At 37.2% G+C, this 12452-nt stretch overlaps 1 protein-coding gene across 2 annotated transcripts in view; it reads left to right on the top strand.

Annotated features, from left to right (window-relative positions):
* STK39 (serine/threonine kinase 39) overlaps positions 1-12452 on the top strand; it is a 281003-nt gene that overhangs the window by 116122 nt on the left and 152429 nt on the right. Inside the window, exons 11-13 of one of the 2 annotated variants that reach the window (XM_063429695.1) lie at positions 6050-6118; positions 6495-6610; positions 10680-10716. In XM_063429695.1, the coding sequence (XP_063285765.1) occupies positions 6050-6118; positions 6495-6610; positions 10680-10716 (222 nt within the window). The remainder of the gene's footprint in view (positions 1-6049; positions 6119-6494; positions 6611-10679; positions 10717-12452) is intronic. The other variant, XM_063429696.1, reaches the window with a different exon arrangement.

The raw sequence follows: 12452 nt of genomic DNA, 5'->3' as shown, positions 1-12452 counted from the left end.
AAACTGGTGGGCGGTAAGGACATTTTTTCAACCAAAAAGATGCATTAGTGGGAGGTAGGTAAAAAAAGGTTGACTACCACTGGTATAGATCATTCCCCTGCAATTTCACTGCTCAATTCACTGTCATTTAGGAGTTAAATCACTTTGTTTCTGTTTATGCAGCCCTAGCCACACCTCCCCTGGCTATGATTGACAGAGCCTGCATGAAAAAAAAACTGGTTTCACTTTCAAACAGATGCAATTTACCTTAAATAATAATAATAAAAAAAAAAAAGCTGAATAGTGAAAATTTTGTTTTTTTGGCTTATATTTGCTTCTAGATTTGTAGTTTATTATCTCTCTAGTGCAATAATAAAAAATGGTAACAAACTTGCAAAATCTAGGCCAACATCCAAGTTGGAAAATCTTTCTAAACAGCAAAACTTTCAAAACGGCTTTTTTGCCAAAATTCATACAAAAAAAAAGTAGGTTTAAGGAATTTTAACCCAAATGACTGCCCCTAAAGAGCTATTGTAATATAAAACCGAAAACACTCACCAGACTAATTTTCCCACGCGGATGTTGAGTGTCAGTATATGGGCATAATGTCCACATACTGTAGGACTTTGAATGCTGCTCTTGTGGCCTCTATGTGTGATCTAAATGGTTTTCGAATTAATACTAACTCCTCTTCTCTTCCTGACTTTTACAAAGCAAAGCAGTATTACAATTTCTTCATCAAAACATCTTTACTGTTTGGGAGGAGAAAAGAGGGTGCTGCCAATTTAATTTCTTCTGCAGAGATGCAGATTTTCAAATAGAAGCCCTGGTGGAACAGTTTGTTTAAAGGTAACCTGGGCTTTATAGGCTCGCTAAATTGTATATACATTATCAGGAGGAAAGTGGATAACCATTTGTGCAGTGGGAGTTGATGCATTGCATACATTAGATCAGACACTGGAACATTTCCTTAATGTAGTGAGAGAACTCTTAATTCTCCATTTTATTGCATCATAAATAAGCTTTTAATTTTTCTTAAAATATTCTTCATTAGATATGCAAGCATAATTAAAAACAATGTTGATTAAAAAAAAAACATATTGTAAGTAAAAAAAAAATAAGGTAGAACTAAAAATTAAAAAGCCTACTTTGCAGTTTAAAGGCAGTTAATTGTTTAAATCTAATTGTACTCAAACGCAAGTAATACCTCCACAAAGTTTAATTAAAGCTGGCTGGGGAATGTACGGAGAAAACTCATTAACTACTGTACTCTGCTAAAGCGTAATTATTAACTTGTGTTTCTAAGCTACAGTTTGTATTCTATAGCTCTTAAAGGAACAACGTGCACAAACATCTCATCAACCCAGTGTCTAAAGCACTCAAAGCCAAAGACACAGTATCAGTGACTCCATAATTTAACTACTTAATTAATGATTAATGCCATTATCAAAAGCTATACAGGCCTAAAACCTTTAAATCTTTAAATGGTTGACATATTGCATTTGGATCTTTAAAGATGGATCTGTTAAAAAGGGATCCATCTCCCCCCTTATCTTCCCTCCTGTACTACAAGGGTTAAAAAAAAAAACTATTCTAACACTTACCAGATCCCAGTGGCGAACTCCCTCATTGCTGTGTCGACACTCCACCTCTTTCGACGTCACCCGACAGGGGGAACACTAATGCACATGTGCGGCAAATGCTGTGAGCACATTAGGCATTCCCCATAGGAATGCATTGCTTCAAGGCTTTTCTATGGGTAATTCAACTGACGCTGATTGATCCTCATGCAGAGTGTGATCAAAAGTCGTCCAGCAATCAGGAAGTGCCTCTAATGGCTGTCTGGTTGACAACCAGTAGAGGCTGTCTTAGTCCTGCTATGTAGGGACACTGAACCTAGACCACTTTAATGAGATTAAGTGGTCTGGGTGCCTATTATCCCTTTAAATTTCTTAAATGTGTTTGTTGTGCTATATATCACTATATGTATCACAATCCAATTTATGGTGAATGTTCCATAAATTTGAAATCATACTGTATACTTTAGAAGTATGTACTGCACATTGTAAACACCAGCTGTACACTTGTATCCCTTCTCTCAACTTTCCATACACAGGACACAGGATTGCTGGGTTTGTCAATTCATGTCAAACCAGCAAACGTCTGATAGAAACCTCAAAGCTTTTTTTTTACTTTTATTCTGTTCCACTTGTGAAGCGAACTACAAGAATTGAGCCACCAAGGAGAGCTAGCTAGCTATTTATCTGTCTCTTTGACTGTTCATCGAGCAATTCATCCATATTTTAGGCGATAGGCGATTGGTATGAATTCCACAACTCTGAAACGCCCTATATACATGTCACAAAACAAACAAAATGGGTAATGAATGAGATATTTCGTTGTCTCATGATTCAACATTCCATTTGTGGTACCTGAAGAAGAGAGAGAAAATTTAGGCTTCTGCAATGGGTGGTTGGTCGCTGGCTTGAGATCCAGACCCAAACACGCTGTGACATTCTCCATCTGAAGAACCTTCAGGAACTGAAACCACCAACAGCACTACCCAAATAATAGTATTAGGAACCTCTGTGCAGCTACTCAAGAGGGTTCTTTCAGCAACCTTCAGCCATCAGGCAAATCTGTGATGGAGTGGGGAGGAATACTTCTTTACTGGGAAAACTCAGGGTATTTATACACATTTGTTAAAACAGTAAACTCACAACAACCAATCATATATATCTCTCGGTTGTCCTTTATTTTCCTTTATTGTTTTCAGATTTCCGTGTTTGATAGTTCATTGTGTGAATACCATGCATTCTGATTTGAATGACACACATTTTAGTTCTTACTGGGTTGCTGCAATATCGCTAGCGGCAAAATGTGGCGGCTAGCGTGGCTACATTAACACATTTGGGCAGGTACAAAAAACATCAGGATGGGAGTTTTTGTAGAGAAAGTTGAGGATAACCTCTGGAAATGAACACCATCAGCCTTAGAGCAATACAACAGTCGGAAAGTTTGTCTTCGAGGAAACCAGTTAAACAGGAAAGGGTTACTAGGGTATGGTCCACCCACAACATGGGACTGCTGTCACAGGCTTGATTTAATATTTTTTATTAAGCTTTTAAAATTATTTAGAATTGTGAAAAACATTTTAATATTTAGATATTTTTCCAACTTATTAGATTCATCTCCTTTTGAACCTTATGACCAATAACATAATAAAAACAGCCCTATATCTCGCTTTTTACGGGTTCCTACGTCCCAGTGAATTTACAACGATGACCATCACCGCCCACGACTATCTAAGAACTAATGATTTACAAAAACATACCGACCATTACATTCTCTCCTTAAGACAATCTAAAACCAGCACAGAAGGACATACTATTCGAATTCCTCTATACCCTACTCACAACAAATGGTGTCCAGTTAAAGTTTTGGATATGTATTCCCTTTCAGTCCAAAAACAACCACAACAGCCTTTGTTTGAACTACATGGACACACTCAGACCACAGCTAAATTCATGTTATACATACGACTACTGTTAACCAGGCTCGGCCTAAACCCAAATCAATTTTCAGGTCACTCTTTCTGTATAGGGGCAGCATCTTCGGCTTCCACTAACCACATACCCGCTCATATCATTAAGGCTATGGGACGCTGGAAATCCTCCGCCTACACGCTTTACATACCTAATCCCGTTAAAGAATTAAGACAAGCTTTTTGTGACTTATCTCAATAAATGAAGTTGTTAACGATTTACGTTTCCTGGTAATTTCTTTTTGCCCACTTTTATTACAGGCCTACTGCTTTGTCAGTTCCGGCACACCACAACTGACTGGTGCTAACTTATGGTTTATGTTTATAATATGCTAAGATTTCGCTGTTCGGCTATATTGCCCCGACTACAAATTTGAAGGCTTGGCCTGTAGTTGTGGGAGGGGCTTGGTTCCCCTTTAAAAGGGCTGCCATTCCACTCCCACCTTACCGTTGCTGGTCTGGCGAGTCAACCCTCCCACCACTCCCTCTATTCACAACACCATCTAAGGGGGGCCCACTTTTATTACAGGTCTACTGCTTTGTCGGTTCCGGCACACCACAACCGACTGGTGCAAATTTATGGTTTATGTTTATAATATGCTAAGATTTCTCTGTTCGGCTATTTTGCCCCGACTACAAATATATATATATATATATATATATATTATAATATTTTTTTTATATTTTAACATTTAAAAAAATAATTATGAAATATGAAATCAAGGCCTTTTTTGCCATGATGGACACAAGGTCTGCCTAGTGATGTGGGCTGTATTTACTGTCCAATCAAGAGGTGGAAACAAAAGATGAAGTATAGAAAAGAGAATGATTGATGGTTGGGGCGACAGCCACTAAATATTGATTTTAGTCGCAGATCAAGTTAGAACTGATCAATAGAGGGAAAAATCTTGGAACAGTAAAAAATCTATATATTTTCAAGCAGGATTCTTCCAGACATCTATCTATCTATCTATCTATCTATCTATCTATCTATCTATCTATCTATCTATCTATCTATCTATCATGTATCTATCTATCTATCTATCTATCTATCTATCTATCATGTATCTATCTATCTATCATGTATCTATCTATCTATCTGTCTATCATGTATCTATCTGTCTATCTATCTATCTATCTATCTATCTATCTGTCTTTCTTATTATTATTTTCAGTATTCCCAGTTAGTTAAACATGGTTAAAAAAAAAAACAAATCTACGTTCTTGATACATTGATCCAAGCAAGGACTATTTTTTGTCGACTTTGGAGCAGTATTGTTCCCTTTAATCCTTTATGTAAATAATATTCAAGTTATATATTTACTACATAGCTACAGTGATCTGTATCCTGCATACATCTAATCTTACTATCAACATCAAGATTAATGTCAAAAACATAGAAAAAGCAGAATGTGCAGCTTAGTAGATAAGGGCCACTAATTAACCCCCAAATCACATATGTTCCGGGAGTCCTCCTGTCCCTTCCTCAATGTACAATGCCCTTAAAACACTAATGTCGGAATTAAACTCAACCTTTGGTTTACTAGAATATGAGCAGATTCAGAAGCAATAACCTGTCCACAACATGAAGCATATGACAGGTATTACGCACCAAACCAGAAGTGAAGCCAATATTTAATTATCTTTTCTCTTTGATGTGTATACTACACATGTTCATCTCAAATCATAAAGGACACTTCTAGCTATTTTTTTCTATGCAATCAATATTTGTAGACACAGTCCTCTCTGGTGGTCCTGTTAATATGTTGACCATGATTCCTCAACAGCACTGTAATTATCTCCTGCTGTTTGTGCCTACAGTCTGCAAGTGTGACTGTGATACTGTATTTCAACCCTCTGCAAAATGCACACTTCACTTGCTGCACAACAAACACTTTATTGCCATTCCGAGAAGAAAATTAGAATCAAATCTGTTTGTTTTTATTTGTTACTTTGTGCTTTGCTTTTATGTCTTTAAATTGTTACTTGAGTTGTATATCATTTTATAGTTATTTAAATATGTGTATGCGTTTTCTCTGAATCATTTTATACACATTTAATGAGATAAAATCAGGACACTGTTCATTTAGGCAAGCTTAGAAAAAAACCACTGAAACATGCTTGTGCTAACAAAATGTATGTGACATATGTATCTAACCCATCGTTCCCCAAGCCAGTCCTCGTGGACCATCAACAGTCCAAGTTTTGTCAGTATCTCCATTGGAATAAAACAGGGAAATACATAAATCCTGGACTATTAGTGGTCCATGAGGACTGGGTTGGGGAACACTGATCTAACCAACGTTAGGTTCCCTTAAACCAGGTTTAGAATTGTTGTAGAATTAAAGCTCCCATGATGTTCTTCACTGGATCATATATATTATGGGGCGTCTTTGCAATGCATCATGGAAATTGTAGTAGAAATGGAGAGATACTAGTTTAATGTGTACTGATCACCAATGTGTTCTGCGCATGCCTTCAAGATGTTTTAGAGCAGTCTGATGCTGTTTTGTTTTGCACAAGTAGGCTGAGCAGAATCCTGGGAAAGAAAGCTTCATGCCAGGTTCTGAAAATGAGCAAGATGGCAACAGAAGGGTACTTGACTTTTTGGATTAGGAATTAGTTTTCTGGGTAATCTTAGTGTGCTTCCATAGGGTGGTGTTTATGTTTTGTTGCTGACTTTGTTGCATGCCCACAAATCTTCATTTGTATTTGATTTGTTTCGTTGATGTGGTTGTTTAATGCAAACTGTTTTTGTAGCATTGTTTCTGTGTGATTTAGTGGATTTTATTTTATTTTGTTTTTTATTGTTGTCTTGAGTTTGTTATGCTGATTTAGTGTGAAGCGATTATTCCTATTAGACGCTACATCACTTGACAAGACGTGGTTTCTACAACTCAATATTGAAGCTTAGTGATGTTTGTGTTTGCTTAAACCACTAATGACATTTCTTGAACTTCTATAATTGTAGGTCAGGAGAGTACCTGGCTCAAGTGGTCACCTGCATAAAACAGAAGATGGAGATTGGGAATGGAGTGATGATGAACTAGATGAAAAGAGTGGAGACTTTAAAGATTCATTTTCCAAAGAAAAGGTGAGTATTTTTTTGTCATGTAACTGCTGAGAAAGAGCATAGAATTTAACTAACCCAGGAATTATCTGGTATTAAGTTCAGAACTGCCCCCCCCCCCTAAAAAAAATACTTCACACAACACCTCTACCTCAAGGTGGACACACTTTTAACCATTACACACAGTTAACCCGCTGCCTAGAGAGCTGCTCCACTCAGATGAACATTGTAGGAGGAAGTCTCACACCGTATCAGCATTCCACTACAAACCCATGTTACACTCTTACAGCAAAGGGCTATTCCCTGAAAAACAATTGCATCTTCCTCCCTCATTAGCACCTATTCTCACAATTGCAATTTTTTTTCATACCTTCCACATCTTCCCACTGACTTAATCTTTCCTTATACTAACGTCAAAGCTATCGATTTTGCAAGCTATTTTAATAAAATAATTGATTAATCAGGCAAAGCATATTCTCTCCATTTAATTACTCCCCCTCTCAAACTGACTTATCCTATGCATCTCCTACACTTTTATTCTCACCTCAGTTACTGAACAGGTTTCTTTACTTGAAAAACCAAATGGAGTCAAAGCGCTTAAGAATATCTGCAGTGCTGCTGCACTACTACCAAGTGACACACAGTGACACAAATTAGCAATAGATACCAGAAAGTTGGAGTGCGCTAGCAACTGCACTGGAGTCAGGATCTTCTCTGAGTATATATAATATACAGTATATAGTGCAGACTATCTGTATATACAGGGTATACAAGAGTATAAAAGTATATCTGGGGATCAACTCACATGGACCAGAGCCCTATCACCCCTGGCTCTGGGTTTGAATTGCTCCAATGGGGAGGGATAAACCCACAGTATAGCAAAACAGGATACTCTTCTGAATCAGATGTAATATCTAGGCAGCATAAACAAATAGAAAGGCAGGAGCCCAACTTGAATAGTATCAAACACAGTATTTATTTAAACAAAAGGTTAAACACTCTTACTTGAAGTAGTGGGTTTGCCAGCAATAAACCCACAACTAGATAAGCAACTTATCTTTCCCATCTGACCCATTTTCTCACATCTTACTATTTCCTCAACCATCTTTAATTCTGCTGTCTCCCCTGCATTCTTCAGAAACTGTCATCAGTAAAGTGATTGATCTTATCACAGCGGAATCCAAAGCCACTACAGCTTTTGGCACTGTTGATCATACTCTTCTTCTCCAAACTCTTCACACCCTTATTCTTCGGGATATTGGCCTTTTTTGGTTCTAATGCTTTCTGTCCCAATGCTTCCTCAGTATATCATTTTCTGGTAACACCTACTCACTTATTATTATTATTAATATTATTGGTATTTATATAGCAGCAACTAATTCTGCAGTGCTTTACAATATTTTGAAAGGGGTATATTTACAATAAATGAGACAATTACACAGTTACACAGGAACAATAGGTAGATGAGGGCCCTGCTCAAACGAGCTTACAGTCTAGAGGAGGTGGGGTACAAATACACAACAGGGCAGCAAGAGTGACAGCCACCAAGCAAGGTGGAAAAGTAGCAGAGCTGGAGGTGAGGGTGGAGTATGGCTCTTTTAGGAGAGCGAGAGACAGATACATATAGATCCATAAGCGAGAGACAGATTTGGATACGTATAGATCCATAAGCATTTATAGGAGTCCAGGATTTTTGAACAGATGTGTTTTGAGGGAATTCTTAAATAATTGAAGACTTGCTGAGAGTGTGAAAGTGGTAGGCAGGCTGTTCCAAAAGAAGGAAACCACCTGCGAGAACTCCTGCAAGCACAAGTTAGCTGTAAGGGTGCAAGCAGCAGACAGGAGAAGGTCACCAGCAGAGCGGAGAGACCAAGAAGGGACATATCTATGAATAAGGGAAGAAATGTAAGAGAGGCTAGAGTTAGTTAGAGCTTTATAGGTAAGGGTTAGTATTTTGAATTGACACCTATAGGATACAGGAAGCCAGTGTAAGGATCGACAGAGAGGGAGGTATGGGAGGAGCGACGGGTGAGAAAGATCAGCCTGGTTGCAGCATTCATTACAGTAGTCCATGCGAGAGATTACCAGAGCATGAACAAGTTCCTTGGCAGCATCTTGCGTGAGAAAGGGGCGGATGCGGGGGATATTTTTAAGGTAGAATCAACAGGTTTTAGCAACATACTGGATATGTGGCGCAAAGGTGAGGCCAGGATCAAAGATAACACCAAGACAACGAGCTTGCAAGAATGAACTGATGCAAGTACCATCAACTTGCAGGAAAAGCGAGTAGGAGGATCAGCATTATGGGGGGAAAAAATAAGACGTTCAGTTTTAGAGAGACTGAGTTTCAGAAAGCAGTAGGACATCCAATCAGAGATTGAAGAAAGGCAAGCAGTGACACATTGCAGGACCATGGGGGGGGGGGGAGATCAGGGGAGGAGAGATATATCTGGATGTTGTCGGCATACAGATGGTAGTGGAATCCAAAGGAGTTAATGAGTTTCCCAAGAGAGGCAGTAAAAAAGAGAGAACAGAAGGGGACCAAGAACAGATCCTTTGGGGACTCCAACCGAGACAGGGTGAGAGGAGGTGTCTTTGCAAAAAGAGAAACTGAAGGAACGTTGGGAGATAGGAGGAGAACCACGAGAGGACAGTGTCTCTAAGACCGAGTGATTGAAGAGTTTGGAGTAGGATGACTTGATCAACAGTGTCAAAGGCAGCAGAGAGGTCAAGAAGAGGTCTGTTGTAGTTCATCAAGGCCCCATTGCCCCTTTCTATTTCCACTATATACTGTTTCTCTTGAAACTCATATTATTTTTATATATTCCAGGCGAACGTATGTCCAGATGACAGCCAGATATACCTCTCCTCCCCTGATCTCTCTCCCACCCTTGTTGACTGAGCTTTTTATCAAACCTCATTTTGAAATGAATTCCCCTGTCACTTTCCTTGCAAGCTTACTGCTTTGATATTAACTTTGCCTCTGATCTCAACTTTACAGCCCATTTCCATGTTGTCACCAAATACTGTCATTTTCACCTTCACATTCTTAAATAAGCAAGGTGCTACTAAGGAGCTTATTCATACTTTTATAATTTCCCAGATTGATTACTACAACTGTCTCCTAGTTGGTCTCTCTAGGACTCATACTTCTACTCTAAGTCCATAATCTCAACTTTACAGCCCATTTCCATGTTGTCACCAAATACTGTCATTTTCACCTTCACATTCTTAAATAAGCAAGGTGCTACTAAGGAGCTTATTCATACTTTTATAATTTCCCAGATTGATTACTACAACTGTCTCCTAGTTGGTCTCTCTAGGACTCATACTTCTACTCTAAGTCCATAATCTCAACTTTACAGCCCATTTCCATGTTGTCACCAAATACTGTCATTTTCACCTTCACATTCTTAAATAAGCAAGGTGCTACTAAGGAGCTTATTCATACTTTTATAATTTCCCAGATTGATTACTACAACTGTCTCCTAGTTGGTCTCTCTAGGACTCATACTTCTACTCTAAGTCCATAATGAATGCTGCTGCCATGCTTATTTTTCTCTCATGTCATTCCTTTTTGACACACTTTGACCTTTGTTAATCATTACATTGGCATCCAGTACCCATTAGTGTTTTACTCAAGATACCAAAGCTCACATACAAAATGCTTAAATTAACAATCCCTGCTATTCTAGTTCAACACAATGCCCTGAATTATAGCTCATTGAGAATTATTTCACAGACGGTAAGATGAAGTGCTATATGTGTTTGAAATGTTTTTTTCTTGAAAAACTCAACCCTCCAATTACATTTATTCATCAAAGAAATACACATAGTTACACTCCACCCTTACAGTGTTCATTGTAAACAACAGGTGTAATATAATCAACTGTCACTATCATTTTATCAATAGCATGTTATCAATTTGTAGAATTTGAAAATATCCAAAATCAAAACCAAAAGTTGTACCAAATTGTATTTCAAATCTTTAAGTATCAGATATATTGTTCACTATTCTGTCTTTAAAATAATATTGCTGTACAAATCATCTAACAGCTAACACTATTCCCTCTTTTTTATCATCCAGTCCAGAAGAATCAATGATGACATTGACAATGCAGAGGTAAGACATATACTCCATGTTGTTATCTGAATTATAATGTAATGTAAGCAAAGAAACCCCCCACAAATAATTACAGTTTCAGCTATGTATTGTCGTGTCAACATGTCCTATATGTAACTGTAACCATCTTGTGTAATTACCTGATTATAATAATGATACATAATTCGTAATGTAGCTGAAAAATTCATCAAGATAGGCACATTAGTCTCCAAGTCAATAATAGAGCACAATGTCAAGTAGCAGCTGCAAAAGTAAATTGAATATAATGCATACAATTATTGATGCCTCTACCGCCAGTGTTACATTGACAATATAAAAACAAATGATTTAGACATAATTTTAAAAACATACAGGTTCGGATACGTTTGTAAATAGACTGTTATATAAATAATTTAAATAGAACGATTAAATTATAAGCAAGTTTTATTTTGGAAAAAGGGGCATTAATTGTCTTTTTAATATCTGTATATACAAACGTCATTATTCCCCACCTTAACAAATAACAAGAGGCTGCTGTTAAGATTAGAATAAGAATTTATTTAATTTATTGTGAAAAACAAATGTATTCTTCACAGAGGTCAATACAATTTAAATTCCCAACTTGGTAAGGTTGTTGTTGCAAATACTATGAATATGATAAAACTATGGCGGTGGCAGTTAGAGTGTTATAGTGTGAGCTGCTTTGCCCTTGTTGTGATCTTTTTTTTTTGACCATCTGCTATAATAGTGTTAGGTACCTAAGTTCCTGTGCTGCTTTGTTAAATGGTTTTAGATCAGGCACATTTCTTCTTAAGTATACAATAGGGAGAAGAGAAGGGAGGTCCCCGTACTTTGCACAGTAGACTATCAAGGAATCATTGTCTTGATGCTATCAGCTAGCTACAATAGAATGGCCGATAATATTACCATGCATGATTTCCTTGTGCATCTTACATCTACCTTTCCCTCTAGAAATTATGGATACTGTTTTGGTGACAGAGGGCACATATATTTGGTGAATACGTGTGGGTGTTTGACAAAGCAAAGTACCATGTGTTTCTTGGGTGTGTTCTTTATTGCAAATATATTTTATTGGCGTTACATTCATGCATTTGGTGGGATTGCTCTTTAGCTAGAAAATGCCAGCCTGTCACCCACTCAAGATTTGGCGACCATTTCATTAAGTCCTTAAAATTATTTTTTATTGTAGATGGAAAATTGACACTACCTTTCTAGTGAAATAATTTTCTTTATACATTATTATTTTTAGGATTTGTCCTTAGGCAAATTCTGGGCTATTCTTTTAAAGCAGGTAGTGACAGAAATTGACAAAAGGAATTTTGTACATTGAAGAACCAAATAACAGAGTATGATAAACACCTGTTTTTGTCTAATGGCTATCATGGCCTACAATGTAAAAATCCATGTAATCATCATGGATTCTACCAATTGGCTATTGTTTCGTAAAAGTATGAAGTTAACCCACAGGACATTAAATGATAAACAAGACTTAATTAATTATGAAATATAATATAACCATAGAACCAGTTAAACGGTTAACCAGGTTTAGACATGCCGTTTTCTTTAACAGTTTGCTGGTCTCTAAAATGTCTTAAGACTTATTTCTCTGTAAAAAAAATACTTAAATTGCTTTAGATACAAGAAAAAATATTATGTATTTAGTTGGGTGGCAAAGGACCTTTTTGACAAAAATATTTATACTGCTCCTCTGCTTAAAGATTTTCAAGGTGCCTTTA

This window comes from Pelobates fuscus, chromosome 8, assembly GCF_036172605.1.
Source record: "Pelobates fuscus isolate aPelFus1 chromosome 8, aPelFus1.pri, whole genome shotgun sequence".
NCBI classification, from domain to species: Eukaryota; Metazoa; Chordata; class Amphibia; order Anura; family Pelobatidae; genus Pelobates; species Pelobates fuscus.
Note: the sequence above shows the minus strand (reverse complement) of the source record. Positions and strands in the feature narration are given on the sequence as shown.